This window comes from Balaenoptera musculus, chromosome 16 (genome assembly GCF_009873245.2).
Source record: "Balaenoptera musculus isolate JJ_BM4_2016_0621 chromosome 16, mBalMus1.pri.v3, whole genome shotgun sequence".
Classification (NCBI taxonomy): domain Eukaryota; kingdom Metazoa; phylum Chordata; class Mammalia; order Artiodactyla; family Balaenopteridae; genus Balaenoptera; species Balaenoptera musculus.
In genome coordinates this window covers 16,307,326-16,324,845 of record NC_045800.1, presented here as the reverse complement: position 1 = coordinate 16,324,845, position 17,520 = coordinate 16,307,326, and the positions used below count along the sequence as shown (strand labels likewise).

Genomic DNA, 17,520 nt, shown 5'->3' with positions numbered 1-17,520 from the left:
TTCTCCCAGTTTCCAGCTTGTCTTTTTATTCTCTTAACAGGGTGTTTAGCAGAGCAAAAGTTTTTAGCTAGGTCCTGGTCAATTTTTCCTTTTATGGATTATACTTTTGGTGTCAAGTCTAAGAACATTTTGCTGCTTTAGATGCAGAAAGTTTTGGGGGTTTTTTCCCCAAAAGTTTGTAGTTTTATATTTAAATTTGTGGTCCATTTTGAGTTAATTATAAGTTGTGAGACTTAGGTTGAGGTTAATTTTTTTTTGGCTAGGGATGTCCAATTGCTCCAGCACCATTTGTTGAAAATGTTATCTTTCCTCCACTGAATTGCTTTTGCACTTTTGTCAGAAATTAGCTGGGCTAATTTGTGTGGGTCTATTCTGGATTCTCTTTTCTTTTCCACTGATCTGTGGGTCTTTCCCTCCACCAATACCACACAGTACTGGAGCTATGATGGTCAGTCTTGAAGTTGGGTACAGTGATTCCTCCCACTTTCCGTTTCTTTTTTCACAATCTAAATTTCCTTCTTTTCCAGTATACATTTTAGAACAATCTTGTTTGTATCTACAAAAAAATCTTGCTGGAATTTTGATAGTAATGTATTAAGCCTGTATATCAATTTGAAAATTGTTGACATCTTTGCTGTGGTGAATCTTCCAATTAACACAATCTGTCTCCCAATTTATTTAGATATTCTTTTATTTCTTTCACTTTGTGGTTTGCAGCTTACCAGCTGTGCACGTTTTGTTAGATTTACACCTAAGTATTGTTTTTTGAGTGATTGTAAATGCGGTTATATATTTTATTTCCATGTGTCCTCACGTTCATTGCTAACATATAAAAATATGGTTGATTTCACATGTTTATCTTGTATCCTGTGACCTTCCAGGAGTCACTTATTCTAGGAATTTTTTTGTAGACTGCTTGCAATTTTCTACATAGACAATTATATCATCTGCCAATAAAAGACAGTTTTATTTCTTCCTTTTAAAAATATATGGTTTTAATTTCCCTTTCTTGCTTTATTGCACTGACTAGAACTTCTAGCATTATGTTAAGAGTGGTGACAGTGGATATATTTGTTTCCAAACCTAGGGGGAAAGCACTGAGTCTTTTCACTGTTGAGTATAATGTTAGCTATAGAATTTTTGCAGACGATCTTTATCAAGTTGATGAAGTTTTCTCTATTCCTGCTTTTCTGAGTTTATATCATGAATAGGTATTGAAATTTTTAAGATGCTTTTTCTTCATCCATTGATATTGTGATTTTTTTCCTCCTTTAGCCTGTTAGTTTGGTGGATTGCATTGATTTTTTTTTTTAATTTAACCAGTCTTGCATCCCTGGAATAAACCCCACTTGGTCATGGTGTATAATTATTCTTGATATGTTGCTGAATTATATCCGGTATTGTTTCAGTGAGGATTTTTTACATCCATTTTCATGAGAGAGCTTGGTCTGTGATTTTCTCTTTTTTATTGTCTTTGTATAGTTTGGGTATCAAGGTAATACTAGTTTTCTGGAATAGAGATTGTATAGAGTTGGTATTAAATAATTCTTCTTTAAACATTTGGTATTCTCCGGTAGTAAAAACCATATGGGCTTGAGGATTTATTTTTTGGGAGTTTTAAAATTATGATTCAGTTTCCTTAATATTTATAAGGCTATTCAAATCATCTATTTCATATTGTGATAATTTGTGATTTTTCAGGAATCGGTCCATTTTGCTTACATTGTGAAGTCTACATAGAGTTGTTCGAAGTATTCACTGATTTTTTTTCCTCCAAGTTTTTATTTTTAATTTCATTGATTTCTGCTTTTATCTTTATCGTTTCCTTCCTCTGCTTGCTTTGGGCATGTTTTGTCCTTATTGTTTAGGTTCCTGAGATGAGAACTTACATTATTAATTTGAGACTTTTCCTCTTTTCTAGTATGTGACTTTAGAGTTATAAATTTCTGTCTTGGCGATACTTTGTGTCCCACAAATTTGATATGTTGTATTTTTATTTTCTTTTAGTTCAGTGTATTTTTTAAAAATTTCCCTGAGACATCCTCTTTGACTCATGCGTTATTTAGAAGTGTATTGTCTAGTTTCCAAATGTTTGGAGATTATCTGTTCTCATTCTGTTACTGATTTCTAGTGTAAGTCCATTGTGGTTGAATAACACCGTCTGTATGATTTAAATTCTTTTAAATTGGTTGAAGTTTGTTCTGTGGCCCAGGATGTTCTTGGCTGGACAAGGGTGGGAGTTCAGCTTCCCAGCATCCTTACCGCTCCCACCCCCCTCGCATATCCTCTCTACTTAACACGAGGTGGAGGGAGGATTGGAGGTCGTGGAAAGGTTAGGAGACACTCCACTCATTACTATTGAATGGTGGTGGAAAATCCTGACTGTCCACTAGGTTTCCTCTTAACACCGCCCCAGTGGTGCTGGTAGTTGGGAGGCATGGGGGACACTCTTTACTGCCAGGCAGAAGTCCATGCTCCCCATGCAGTCTCCACAGGGAGACCCCACAAGGATGAAGTGCTGGCTGCCTACTCTGTTGGCCTTCTCTGATACCACCCAAGTGGGGGAGAGGGGCACCTCACTGTAGCCTGGTGAAGGTGGCGGTCTAGGCTCCCCAGTCTACCTTTGCTGGTGGGATGGGGCCACGGTTTTTTCTGCGGCGACTGTCTGGAGTAGAGCCGTTACTGACAAAGTTTTTCTGTCTTGCTGGGCCATCCCTTTCCTGGTCTTTTGGCTAGAGAGAGCAAGCGAGCAGGCTTTTTGTTGGGGCTTTTATTGTCTGTGCCTTTGGGTGTTTCTGACTTCTCCAGCACCGCATCTGGGATATATGAGGCAGAATAAAAACTCTGGGGACTCACTGCCATGTCCTTCTCTGGGTGCCAAGTTCCTAGCCTGTCTGCTGCCTTCCTTCAGTGTCACTGTATGTTTATTTTATATAGAAGTCCAAGGTTTTTAGTTGTACTTAATGGTAGGAGTAAGGGAAAGTATATCTACCTTGTCTTCTCGGCAGAGGAAATCCCAAATCTAATATTTAACAAACAAAACATTATTACCAAGTTTTAATATTGCTATTCTCTTTTCTTAATAGAAGACTAGCAATAATGTGTCTCCTGCAAAATCAAAAAAAGTACACAAGTTGGTTGAGAGTTCCTTGTCCGTAAATAATCCAGCACTCTTCAGCTCATTAGGACCTCCTCTTCGGTCGACAACTTGCCATTGCTGCGGTCTGTTTGGTAAGCATATTGCTCTCAGATGCCTGTTGGATTATTCCTTTACACATTTGAAAAATATTTTTATTATGTAAAACATTAAATATAAACAGAAGAGTATATATAAATCATATACCCATTTCCCAGCTTCAACAGCTGCCAACATCCTACCATTCTTGTTCATCCGTGCTTCTTTACTTGATTATTTTTTATACTTTTTTTGAGATAAAACATACTTGCATTGAAAGGCACAAACTCATAGCCCAATCAAGATGAAGAATACTTCCATCTTCTCAGAAAGTTCCCTCATGTCCTTTCCCAGTCACTATACCCCCCAGAGGCAACCACTGTTGTTGTTTCACCATAAATTAATTTTACCAGTTACAGAATTTCTTGTAAATGGAATCATACAATATAGACTCTGTGTGAAGCTTTTCCTGTTCAGAAAATATTTCAGAGTTTAATCCATGTTTTTGCATATACATTATTTTTTTTGTTCGTTGCTGAGTAGCATTTCATTGCATGATATCACAGTGTGTATATCTGTTCTGTTGAACATTTCGCTTGTGTCCAGCTTTTGGCTATTATGAATAGAGCTCTCTACACATTTTTGCGTAAGTCTTTGTGTGGACATATGTTCTCGTTTCTTCTGGGTACAAACCTAGGGGTAGGATTGCTGAGTCAAAAGGTAAGTGTATGCTTAACTTTTTTTTTTTTTTTAATTAATTTATTTATGGCTGTGTTGGGTCTTCGTTTCTGTGCGAGGGCTTTCTCTAGCTGTGGCAAGCGGGGGCCACTCTTCATCGCGGTGCGCGGGCCTCTCACTATCGCGGCCTCTCTTGTTGCGGAGCACAGGCTCCAGACGCGCAGGCTCAGTAATTGTGGCTCACGGGCCCAGTCGCTCCGCGGCATGTGGGATCCTCCCAGACCAGGGCCCGAACCCATGTCCCCCGCATTGGCAGGCAGACTCCCAACCACTGCGCCACCAGGGAAGCCCTATGCTTAACTTTATAAGAAAAAGCCAAACCGTTTTCCAAAGTAGTTGTCCCATTTTGTATTCCCACTGGGAGTGAGTTCTGGTTGCTCCACATCTTTGTCAATATTTGGTGTTTTCAGTCCTTTTAATTTTAGCCCTTCTCATGGATGTGTAGTGGTATCTCCCTGTGGTTTTAATGTGCATGTCCCTCATGATCAATGATCTTGAGCAGTTTTCCTGTGCTCACTGGCTATTTGGGTATTTCGCTTCTTTTTTCCAATTTCTTTTAGAGTGGAGGCATTCAAGGCCAGCCTGATTTCGTTGTTTCTTTATGTGTTTTTTGTTTCGTTTTTCAGATAACTTGTTTTCCTCTGCCTGGAAACTGATAGGATTTTTTTTAAACTTCATTTCAAAAACTTCCTGGGTTTTTCTAGGTGTGATTCTCCTTGTTGGTTTTTGTCTTGTTCTTTTTAAATGGCACGAGGTGAACCTCATCAGACTCTGCTTGCACACGTCTGTTTTCACCACCGCGGATTTTCTGTTCCCTTTGATTGTTCCTTTTATATCATGTGTTCTGGGTTCTGCTTTAGGAAAGTCAGTTGTGTTTCCAGTCTGTCTGATAACAACCAGGGTTCTTGGCCTTCCCCCATCAATAGAAATTGATCAGAGGCCAGACAAGAAATTCAGGCAAGGCTTTATTGGGGCCCCTGCTGTAGCACGGGGGAGTGGGAACAAACGGCAGGTTCTCTTGCTTGCTCACTCCCTGAGCGGGGGTGAGGTTGTTGCTTATATGGGTGAGGGTAGGAGTGTGTCCAGGGGTCAGGCCGGCGGGGTGACTTTAGGCGGTTTGCCCACCTAAGATGGTATGGCGTGCAGGGGGCATGCTCAGTACCCTGCTTTTCCTCCCGACCTCCTGGTTTTGCTCCTGGCTTGTCAAAAGTGGCAGTTGGGTTTTTCTGGCCTCTTGGTATCTTTTGTCCAGAATTTGCCCCAACTGCACATGCACGCAGTTATCTTTAGTCCCATACAGTTCCTTTGTATTTTGTGGCTCGGGGAGAGGTGTGTCCAGGTGCAAGCACTGCGGCAAAGGGGCCCAGGTCCCAGCCTGTCTCATGTCCTCCTTCTCTTTTTCATCTTGGCACTCCCCTTTCTCTGCAGTTCACGGGAGCTTTATAAATTCAGTTTTAACACCTAATCATAAACAGCATAATTCTCTTCACATATTCTCCTTGATATGATTAATAGAATGACGTCTTTGAAACGGTCGTGTTCTTGCCAACAAATATTTGCAGTAAAACACTGGTGGTGTCTTGGGCTGTGTTCTGTAGGGTCGCTGAGGTGCTCACAGTGTAAGCAGACGTACTACTGCTCTGCCGCGTGCCAGAGAAGGGACTGGGCAGCCCACAGCATCGTGTGCAGACCCGTTCAGCAGAAGTACGTGTGATTTTTTCTTTACATTCATTAGAGAGTATTTTAAAGTACGGGTTTTTTTTTGTTTGTTTTGGTCGTATAAGGATCAAATCAGGTAAGCAGGCCATAACTGTAAAAGTTGCTGCTTTTTACTTTTTTATTTAAGTATAACATAAAGTGTACAAATCTGAAGTGAACAGCTCTACAATTTTTGATCCCCAAAACTCTGTTTTAAGTAATGTAGGTATTATCTCCATTTTGCAGATAGGGAAACTGAGGCTTGGAGATTGTGGCTATCTCCCTTTCATTAGGTGGCTTTTGGAAGAAGCACACCTGTGCACAGGGCAGACCCTTGCATAGCCAGCATGGGGTTGTTTTACTGTGTTACTACTGTGATTCTTCCTGGAAGAAGGTGTTTTGCTCTTTCTGGATTTTGTTGAGAATTTAACATTATTGTGGCCCTTACTCTTAATTGGTTCTGTGCTGTAAGTATTATAATTGGTTGCTTTATTTCAGTTTCCACAAACTTGAAGATAATAAATCACCTTTTGAAACAAAGAACATGGAAGTGAAAAAAGAGGTATGATATACTTACTTTCTCTTTGCCTTTAGAGCAAATTTTTAATGACTCCCTTTATTTTGAAATAAGAGGACTTAAGCGAAATGAAATATTTATGACTTATTTCTCCATTTCACCAGTGTTTGTTTATTCCTGTTGAATAAATCTGTACACCCTAGTGATCGATTTGGTGAGCGTTGGGGGTCTATGAGAACTGTTTATGCCCAGCTTTTTTCCAAGAAGGACTTGAGGTGGCCGTGTCTTGCTGTAGGTGGACTACTGAGAAAGTCCTCTCTTTGTAGTCCCTGCGTGCACATGCTCTTTAGCTTTGTGTACTGGATTCTGATAGGACCCTGTTATCTAAGGAGCACTTTTTCCTGTTAGTACCTTTTTTCCATTTAGATAACTGTATGGAGTAAGTCATTTGCAATCTGGAAAATATCAGTGATGTCCAACTCATATTTTATAGATAAAGTTTAGCTTTCTCTAGCTGGTCCTAGCTTCTACTTTCAAAAAAAAAAAATCCATTCCTATAAAAATGTTAATAAGTGAAAACTTAAAACACTACCCTCCCCACCCCCTTTTTTAAAAAATAAACTCAACATTGCCATCACCGTCATGACCTGATTCTTGGGTGATCCCAGTGCTATGCACACTGCCTACGGACGGTATGGTTTAGTGACTCTCGAAGACGTATGTTATTTCTCTACACCCTTATTCAAACCTGGGAGTCAGGCTGTTTTGACCTCGGTTCTAGCAAATAGTGGCCATGGTATCATTTATTTTATTTTATTTTTAATTTTTTTTTTTAATTTATTTATTTTTGACTGCATTGGCTTTTCGTTGCTACACGTGGGCTTTCTCTAGTTGCGGCGATTGTGGGCTACTCTTGGTTGCGGTGCACGGGCTTCTCATTGCAGTGGCTTCTCTTGTTGCAGAGCGTGGTCTCTAGATGCACGGGCTCAGTAGTTGTGGCTCACAGGCTCTAGAGCGCAGTCTCAGTAGTTGTGGCCCACGGGCTTAGTTGCTCTGCAGCAGGTGGGATCTTCCCGGACCAGGGATCAAGCCTGTGTCCCCTGCATTGGCAGGTGGATTCTTAAGCACTGCGCCACCAGGGAAGTCCGGCCATGGTATCATTTAAACATGTGCTTGTAAGTAATTCACTTAATGTGTTTTTTCAAACCAGAGTGACTGTCCTCTTGGAGTTATTAAAGAAATAGCCATTTGTGCTGATAAAATAATGTTTTCTGATTTGAGAAACCTACAACTCAGGAACACCATGGAAATAAAGGTATTTGTTGTTTAATTTCCATAGACAGAGATCCAGAGAACTATAGATTTTTATTTCCTTGTTTCCTGTGTTTGAGTTTATAAGACAGCTCCAAAATACAACTGAAATTGATAAAGATTGCAAAAATTGTCTACAGTACTTTTTGTATCTTGTTATAAAGCTTTACAAAATTAACATTTGCTCTGTTCTCAGTGAATTATTACACCTTTTTTGTCTTTGAAAGGGTACAGTTACTGAATTCAAACACCCAGGTGACTTTTATGTGCAGTTACATTCTTCAGAAGTTTTAGAATACGTGAACCAACTCTCTGCGAGCTTAAAGGAAACATATGCAAATAAGGCACATGAAGAAGATTATATTCCTGTAAAGGGGGAAGTTTGTGTTGCCAAGTACACTGTCGATCAGGTAACCCCTAATGAAATATTTAACAAGGCATTTTAATTTACTTTGGTCCTATCGGCTTGACACCAGAGCTTTTAATGATGCATTAGATGGCTTGAGGTGAGACTCTGGTCACACTGCTGTTTCTCTTCCTCAGTCAGGAGTCCACGTGTGTTTGCTTACTTCCTCCCTGCCTGAGGCCTCTCCAGCTCTGCATGTAGGCTCCTCACTTGCTGGGTACAGAGTGATTGCTAGTCCTAGAGCTTGTGTTTATTTGTGTAGCTGAGGCATTAGTGTGTCACAGAGTCCGCTGGGCTAGAATAGCCTGGGAATTGTGGTGTATATTAAAGCATCTGAAATGGACAAATTTGGGGATTTCTGAGCCAGATTCTTAGGAAATTAAGGTAACCTGTTAATAGAGTATCTCAGAACAGAACAGTAACTTTTCCTTTGCATGTTCTGTAGATTGAGAGTTTTTAAGCCTAAGATTGTGAAATGCTGTTTTGAAGCAGAATACTGTTATATTTCACTTGCAGACCTGGAACAGAGTAATAATACAAGACGTTGATGTGCTGCAGAAGGAGGCACACGTCTTATATATTGATTATGGAAATGAAGAAATTATTCCAGTAAACAGAATTCACCAACTAAACAGAAAAATTGACTTGTTTCCTCCTTGTGTAAGTCTCTTTTACATTCTGAATTCCTAATAGCGTCCCAAAGGAGCTGTTTTTAATGTTTAGATGGACACAATATTTGCGTGTTTGTTGCCATGGTTATTATGAGAAAGGACCTATTGGTGTATCTTATACTGTGTAGAGAAACAATCATGGACTTTCTTGGCTCCATGTTATTAGGCATTACTTAGTTAAGTACTGCCTCAGGTAAGAAACTTAGCATTTTTAGGGACATCTTATCAATCTGCTCTTTAAAAACAATCATTTCTATATTTATTACATTATTAGGAAGCGACTTGAATTTATGTGTAATTGAGGGATAATAACCATCCTTTGATGAATTTCTCAAGCTTCAAGTCCCAAAAGGAAAAGCGTTGTGGATAGAATATCAAGAGAGACAAATAATTATTCATAAAATTGTTGATCGGATTAGTACTTGAAGATTTTTGATGAATATTCAGCATGAAATACATTGTCTTTAAAAAAACTTTGCATAATTAATTAGAAAAAAGTCACTTTCAAATACTAATTCTTAGTAACTTGTGTAAAATCTTTCAGGCCATAAAATGCTTTGTGGCCAATGTTATGCCAGCAGAGGGGAATTGGAGCGATGATTGTATCAAAACTATTAAATCACTGTTAATGGAGCAGTACTGCTCCGTAAAGATTGTGGACATCTTAAAAGAGGAAGTGGTTTCCTTTGCTGTGGATGTTATGCTGACAAGTTCAGGTAAGATCTGAATCTTCCTTTTTAAATGGAGCACTTAATATGTTATTTAGTGCCCACCTGTTACTCAGAGAAGAAATAGAAACATGAAGTGAGACCAAGTAAGCCCCACTCTGCAGTCATTCAGATTGTGACGGGAAATATGGCCTTGGCTCTGCTCTTGCAGTTGGCAGTTTATCAAAGACAAGGCACAAGTTTATAGAATTGGATACATTAAAAGGCTAGATCTAGACTTAGTATGGGAAAACTCTATTATCTTTTTAATACAGCCATTATAATATCCCTGATTTCTACTCATTTACTGGGAAAATTCAGGAATTTTTCTGTGAATTTGTCCATCCTCACCATCAGTGCTTTTTCTTTGAACAACCTTCACAGAACTGCATTTGGTTAGCATTAAGCCCATAAGCACATAGTATTTAAGTTGTGGAAATGGAAGCAGTTTGGAATCCTGTTCTTCCTTTATGGCTTTGTACATATTTAAAAAGTGACTTCTGGCAGTGTGCTTATAATTGCCTCTTGGTTTCCAAGGTATTATTACTCTTCTACTGCTTGAGACCCATCATTGGTTGGTTACTTGGTAGAAAATTCAGTTAATCCTGTTGTGAAATTAAGTATAAAGTCTCTGTGTTTTGTCTCTTTGCTATGTATGTTCCATGTTATGACTTGAGCTTTTGGATACTGTTTGAGGGAACTTGAAGTGTATGTGGCTGCTGGTTGACACTTGTTTCAGCCATACTTTATGTCTGAGATGAAGTAGTCTTATGTCTTAAATTTATTTTTTCTTATAAATGGTGGTCATTCTAAACATGCCAGTGAGGTGGTAACTAAATCTTCCATGTTATTCATAATTTTTAAGTGAAATATTTTTATTACATTTTTTGTTAAGTGATGATGGGGATTTTGACTCAATTTTTTTCTAATAAATTTATTTTTATTTATTTCTGGCTGCATTGGGTCTTTGTTGCTGCAGGCGGGCTTTCTCTAGTTGCAGCGAGCGGGGGCTACTCTTTGTTGCGGTGCATGGGCTTCTCATTGCGGTGGCTTCTCATTGCAGAGCACAGGCTCTAGGTGCGTGGGCTTCAGTAGTTGTGGCACACGGGCTCAGTAGTTGTGGCTCATGGGCTCTAGAGCGCAGGCTCAGTAGTTGTGGTTGCTCCGTGGCATGTGGGATCTTCCTGGACCAGGGCACGAACCCGTGTCCCCTGCATTGGCAGGCAGATTCTTAACCACTGCACCACCGGGGAAGCCCCTTGACTCAATTTTTAAAGCTGAAAATTAATAAGCTATATTTTGCACAAAGAAACTGAACTAGTAAGAAATATGCCAGTGTGCCAATAGCTATAATCTTTAAATCATGTGATTGATTCATTTCTTTTGTATTCTTTTCCTTTAATACTTAGTATAATATCTCAGTGGAAATATGTTCTCTTAATCACTTTTAGGAAAATTCTTAGACCATGTGCTCATAGAAATGGGATATGGCTTGAAACCCAAGGGACAAAATTCTAAGAAGCAAAGTGCAGATTCAAGTGAGTATACAGATTAATATTGAACGGTGTAGTGATTTTAGTTATTGAAGAAATTATTGTCTCTTGTCTGTATTCCTAGAGTACTGCCTATATGAAATCCCTGAAACATCAATCTTGGGTGAGACAGCTCGGCTGAACAGTTCTCAGTAGTTTTTTTTGCCATCTGGAGGAGAAAACTCAATACTTACTGGTCTAAAAGTTATCACGGTTGAAATCGTAAATGATGGTGGTGTCCTAGTGAGAGTGTAAAGTGAGAGAAGTGAACTTGAGCTTACAATACCAAGGGAGAAGCTGTGATGGGAGAGGTGGAAAGAGAACAGGGAAAATGTTGCCAGAATAACAGAAGAGCAAATGTTCTGGGAAGGAGTCATCAGCAATAATAAATGCTGCAAAGGGGTCAAGTGGAAGGAACAAAATCCCCCCAGCAGTATCTGCTTCACTAAGGCACTGTGGAGGTGCCTTCAGGGAGCGTGTTCTGTGGGCAGTATACGCCCACATAGAGAAGAGATTATAAAACAGTTGGTGGCAGAATCGCAGAGTGCAGTGGGGGCCCTGGGAAAGGCACCTGACCCAGATTGGGAGGAAAGCCTTTCACAGTGACATCATACTGAGCAGGAAATACTCAAGTTGCTGGGAGATTTGGGAGTATGTTCTGGGAAAAAAGACCAGCATGTATTAAGGCCTAGAGGTGTGAAAGAGCACAGTTAGGCCTGAAAAACTGGAAAATTGGATTAATGAAACCAAAAAGGCTTATATTTCTGCTTTTTGATAAGGTGATCTTGAAGATGTCAGGAAAATCATAGCTGAAAACAAAATTGTTGTAGACAGAAGGGACCTAATCCCCAAAGTGTTGACTTTGAATGTAGGTGATGAGTTTTGCGGTGTGGTCGCCCACATTCACACTCCAGAAGACTTCTTTTGTCAACAGCTACAAAGTGGGCGTAAGTAAATCTTGATTTGTGCTATCAATATAACATACATCAAGAGACTCAGCATGCAGATATGCAGATAATGTGTAAACTTGTATTTCTTTAGTTTAAGATGTGACCTGTATCCACAGATAAGCTCGCTGAACTTCAGGCGTCACTTAGCGAGTACTGCAGTCAGGTGTCCCCACGCTCTGATTTTTATCCAGCCATTGGTGATATCTGCTGTGCGCAGTTCTCTGGTAAGGAAAAGAGAGTATTATTGAATTTTTTACTTACAATTAAGTACCAAGAAATTAAACAATCTTCGTTTTGCATTGGATGGCTGCATTTGAAGTTTGAGTAGTGTACCAATTATGTTTTTAAGTATATCCAATTAAACTGAATCAAAGTGCGTAAGGGAGGAGGAGGACCTGTAAATGCTAGGGGGGGCGGGTGGTGATGGAGGTTTTTATTTTATCAGCCCTTTAGTTCTGGAGACTGATACAGACATTTGTTTATATCAGCGTGGGAACGTGGAACCTCCCAGGGTCATGTCTTGGCCAGTTTTCTTTGGAACAGCAAGAGTGTCTGGAGGCACATAGCTGTCGTGGCCCGGCCTCTGTAGCTGCACAGATGATGACCCTGTGATGACCGGGTTCAGTTCTCTGCTGAAGGGAGGGCCAGTGGCCTCACAGGAGGGGAGAGACAGGTAGGCCTCCGGTAAATCTGTGGCTTGGTTAGTGGAGTCTGGTTGACTCATACTGCCAGGTATTCTAAAATTGATCAAGACCTAATGGATTCACTCACATGACCAGGACATGTTCCCTGTCCTAATGAGTTAACTGTCTACTAGAGAGACTAAGCATGTAAATAAATAATGACAGCATACAACATGAGTTACCTAGAAAGGGATGAATAAAGGTGACATTTCAGGAGTTGAAAGCTTCTGATAAGGAAAAGTAGGAATGGTGGATAAGCATACATAGTTCAGTAAAGCTTGATGTTACATGAAAATAGAATCTACAAATGACCATCTAAATTGAGGAGGAAAAATTTTTGTTTATATCTACATTGGAAAATCATTTCAGATTGAGTCTCTCCTATTTTTAGAGGATGACCAGTGGTACCGTGCCTCTGTTTTGGCTTATGCTTCTGAGGATTTTGTGCTGGTCGGATATGTAGACTATGGAAACTTTGAAATCCTTAGTTTGACAAGACTTTGCCCCATAACTCCGAAGTTGTTGGAATTGCCAATCCAAGCTATTAAGTGTGTGCTGGCAGGTATGTAATTTTTATAGTTCCCGCATTCTTAAAATGTTGAAACCGAAAGTTAAGAGCATTAGAATTGAAATTAAACTAGTGAGTAGATCAGGGAGTGTGTTTAGCTATAACTTACCTCAGTACAAAAACAATCCTTAATGGAACATTTAGGAAATACAGATGACTGTTTTGCTATCTGTAATAAAATGAAATTGAGTGTACCTGTGTTTATGAAATTGAGTATTCTTTTTTGTTATTTATAGATCCTGCATTATCAATACATATCACAGAAGCCTGTCAATTGCATGAATTAGGGGGAAACTGCTTTTAAAAACAAGAACATTAACGATCATATGCTTAGAAATTACTGTATATGTGATGTGTTCCACTAGGAGCAGGAGCTTCTTTCCAGCGTAAAAGATGAGCTTCTACAACTTTTCATTCAAATGTACCATAATTTGACTAGTATCCAGTTATCAGAAGGATATTTCCAAGTTTTCGCTACTAGCAGTGTTCTTTTAACTACATTTTTCAACCTATCCAAGATCATTTCCTTAGGAAGAGGTACAAACTACTATATATAAAATAAGTAAGCTATAGGGATGTATATAGTACAGCACAGGGAATATAATCAATATTTTATAATAACTTTAAGTGGAGCATAATCTATAAAAATACTGAATCACTGCGTTGTACACCTGAAACTAATACAGTATTGTAAATCAAATATACTTCAATTAAAAATTAATAATCTTTTTTAAAAAACTAATTTTTAAGAAAAAGATCATTTCCTTGGGATAGGTTGCAAAACGTACTTATATTTGCAAAATACCGCCTTAGGTGGAATGGAGGTGTCAGTGGGTATGCTTTTCATGTTTGTGATACATATTATGATTGTTCCCTAGAAAAGGTAGAACTCGTTTACACACCTACCAGAAACATAGCAGGGAGTCAATTCCTTGACACATTGGTGTACCAAATATCGGGTGGGCCAAAGGTTCGTTTTTTTCCGTAAGATGGCTCTAGTAGCACTTAGTTGTCTTTAACTTCACTCGAAACAATTTTGTTAGATTGTATGTGACAGCTGTCAGGGTGCATTTAAAAAAAGACTTATCAAAATTGGTGAATTTTTGTGTAGCCGTTTTAATATTGAAGGTGGAAGAAAAAAAGCAACATTTTTGGCATATTCTTTATTCTTTCAAGAAAGGTAAAAATGCAACTGAAGTGCACAAAAAGATTTGTGGAGAAGGTGCTGTGACTGATTAAATGTGTCAAAAGTGGTTAGTGAAGTTTCGTGCTGGAGATTTCTCTCTGGACGATGCTCCACGGTTGGTAGACCAGTTGAAGTTGATAGCGGTCAAATCAAAACAATAATTGAGAACAACCAACGTTATACCACGCGGGAGAGAGCTGACATACTCAAAATACCCAAATTGAGCGCTGAAAATCACTTGCACCAGCTTGGTTATGTGAATCGCTTTGATGTTTGGGTTCCACATAAGTTAAGCGAAAAAAACCTTCTTGACCATATTTCCGCATGCGATTCTTTTTTTTTTAAACATCTTTATTGGAGTATAATTGCTTTACAATGGTGTGTTAGTTTCTGCTTTATAACAAAGTGCATGGGGTTCTTTACTGAAACGTAATGAAAACGTTCCGTTTTTAAAACAAATTGTGACGGGAGATGAAAAGTGGATACTGTACAATAATGTGGAATGGAAGAGATCATGGGGCAAGCGAAATGAACCACCACTAACCACACCAAAGGCCAGTCTTCATCCAAAGAAGGTGATGTTGTGTATGTGGTGGGATTGGAAGGGAGTCCTCTATCAGGACCTCCTTCCGGAAAACCAAAGGATTAATTCCAATAGGTACTGCTGCCAGTTAGACCAACTGAAAGCAGCACTCGACGAAAAGCGTCCAGAATTAGTCAACGGAAAACGCATAATCTTCCATCAGGATAACGCAAGACCACGTTTCTTTGATGACCAGGCAAAAGCTGTTACAGCTTGCCTGGGAAGTTCTGATTCATCTGCTGTATTCACCAGATATTGCACCTTCAGATTTCCATTTATTTCGGTCTTTACAAAATTCTCTTAATGGAAAAAATTTCAGTTCTCTGGAAGACTGTAAAAGGTACCTTTTATCTTCTTTGCTCAAAAAGATAAAAAGTTTTGGGAAGATGGAATTATGAAGTTGCCTGAAAAATGACAGGAAGTGTGGAACAAAAGGGTGAATATGTTGTTCGATAAAGGTCTTAGTGAAAATGAAAAATGTCTTTTACTTTTATTTAAAAAACTGAAGGTACTTTTTGTCCTGCCCAATAGATATTTCTGTATTATTTCATCTTGGCCAATTTTGATAAGCTAAAAACTAAATTGTTTTAATTTGCTTCATTACCAGTGAGACCGGATGTTTTTTCATAAGTTACTTGGCTCTTAATTTTCTGAAATGACTTGGCATAACTTTGGGGTTGTTGATTTTTGTAAGTGCCCTTTCAGTAAATGCTACAGACGTTTCAGACGTCAGTATTAGCGACCAGTGTTTCTTCTAGATTGTTTTATACTTTTGTTTGTGATTTTCTTAACAACCTTATTGCCATATAATTTATATACCATAAAAAACACTGTTTTAGGCAATTCTCTGGCAGTCCAGTGGTTAAGACTCCACCCTTTCACTGCCAAGGGCGTGGGTTTGATCCCTGGTGGGGGAACTAAGATCCTGCAAGCCGCGCGGCACAGCCAAAAAAAAAAAAAATCAGTGTTTTAGGTATACAATTCAGTGATTTTTAGTAATTTACCGAGTTGTACAGCCATCACCATAATCCAGTTTTGGAACATTTCCATCACCCCACTGAGATCTCTTGTGCCCATTTATATATAGTTAATACTAGCTTCCTAGGCAACCATTAATCTACTTTCGGTCTTCTAGATTTGCTTCTTTGGACATTTTGTAAAATCAATGGATTTATGATGGTTTGTTTACATAGAAATATAGAAGCTTTTTACAGACTTCTTCTTTATAATTTTGCCTTCATTTTCGTGTTTAGAAAATCCTTCTCAGATGGGACTTTCTGGTTCCAGTGTTTGTCATAGAGTCCTTAAGTTTGTGGAAATTAGGAGCTAAATTTGTAAAGGCTTGCAGTAAGAAATATTTTAACATTCTTTTAAAAAATTCTTCGTTAGGAGTAAAGCCATCATCAGGAATTTGGACTTCAGAAGCTCTTTGTCTGATGAGAAAATCTGTACAGAACAAAATGATCACGGTGATAGTGGTGGACAAGCTGGAAAACAGTTCCCTGGTGGAACTTATGGATAGGTCTGTGATGCCCCACGTCAGTGTCACCAAAGTGCTCATCGATGCAGGCTTTGCCGTGGGGGACAAGGGGGTAGTGACAGATAAGCCCAGTGACATGAAAGGAGCCAGTGGTAAGTAAATTGTCCACCAGATAATGTCCGTACTGGAATCAGGTGGCTTTGTGAATGTATGGGTTCTCATACTTTAAACAAGAATTGATGTTGAGTACCTTTTGTCCTTTTAAATCAAGCATTCATCTAAACAGTGTGTTTGGGTCACTGCAGCTGAAGATCGGTCAGAAATGTGAATGTGAAATTTGGAATTCAGTGAGGTAGTAATGGTTAATTCTCATACTAATTAACTTTCCTGCAGAGTCACTAAGAAAGTCATTGGACACTCAGTTCTTCAAAAGCAGACTCTAGCAACCCTGCCTCCAACTCCCCGCTCTGGCCATTTGTTTTGCAAAACGTCCATTTATTTTCACAGTTCCCTCGGGTGTAGAAGCAGAAGTCAGTCTGTTGGAGTGGACATGGGATGAACTTGCTGTTGATCAGACAGTAGATGTTGTGGTCTGTATGATGTATAGTCCTGGAGAATTTTACTGCCATGTGCTTAAAGAGGATGGTAAGTTGACTCTTATTTATTTCTTTTTACAGTACACTGGCATAGATAATAGGTCAAGATAAGTTTGTTACTGGGTGGTGAAACTGTTCTCTTTCCAGTAAAGGCCAAGTGGGTATTTGTACTTTCAAGAAAGATTTGGTTTTACTTGGTTGCCTTTTGTTCCATTGTAAGACATTATTTCTGTTTTCAATAGTCTCTGTTTAAACCAGCTTAGATTTCACAGAATGTCTCCTAAATTCATTTTTGAAAAATTTTAATTGTTGATCTCATTGACGTACAACACACATACAGGTAAGTGCACAAATACGAGTGCAGCATAACAAATTATCACAAAGTCAAAACCTTGTATAACCAATATCTGGTTACCAGTAACCCGGAAGTTTCCTTCATGTCTCCTGACAATCACTGCCACTTCTTTCTTTCAGAAGTAAATATGATCTTGCCTTCTAATAATAGCATAGATTAGTTTTTCCCATTTATGAACTTTATGTAAATGGAATCATACAATATGTCCTCTTCTGTGCCTTGTTGCTTTTTTTTTCACATTTGTGAGTTTGGACCATCATTTTCACGTGTGGCTGTAGCTTGTTTTTTGTTGCTGCATAGTGATCCATTGTATGAATGTCTGCAATTTACTGTTCCTTTCTACTGTTGGACATTTGGGTTATTT

General features: G+C 38.9%; 1 protein-coding gene across 1 annotated transcript in view; it reads left to right on the top strand.

Moving 5' to 3' along the window:
- The window catches only part of TDRD1 (tudor domain containing 1), a 49,454-nt gene that overhangs the window by 16,383 nt on the left and 15,551 nt on the right, over positions 1–17,520 (top strand). The window contains exons 5-17 of the mRNA XM_036829271.1: positions 3,087–3,231; positions 5,512–5,617; positions 6,110–6,173; positions 7,339–7,443; positions 7,667–7,849; positions 8,362–8,505; positions 9,061–9,232; positions 10,675–10,761; positions 11,535–11,702; positions 11,822–11,929; positions 12,780–12,950; positions 16,115–16,357; positions 16,713–16,850. Of these exons, the coding sequence (XP_036685166.1) occupies positions 3,087–3,231; positions 5,512–5,617; positions 6,110–6,173; positions 7,339–7,443; positions 7,667–7,849; positions 8,362–8,505; positions 9,061–9,232; positions 10,675–10,761; positions 11,535–11,702; positions 11,822–11,929; positions 12,780–12,950; positions 16,115–16,357; positions 16,713–16,850 (1,834 nt within the window). The remainder of the gene's footprint in view (positions 1–3,086; positions 3,232–5,511; positions 5,618–6,109; positions 6,174–7,338; positions 7,444–7,666; positions 7,850–8,361; positions 8,506–9,060; positions 9,233–10,674; positions 10,762–11,534; positions 11,703–11,821; positions 11,930–12,779; positions 12,951–16,114; positions 16,358–16,712; positions 16,851–17,520) is intronic.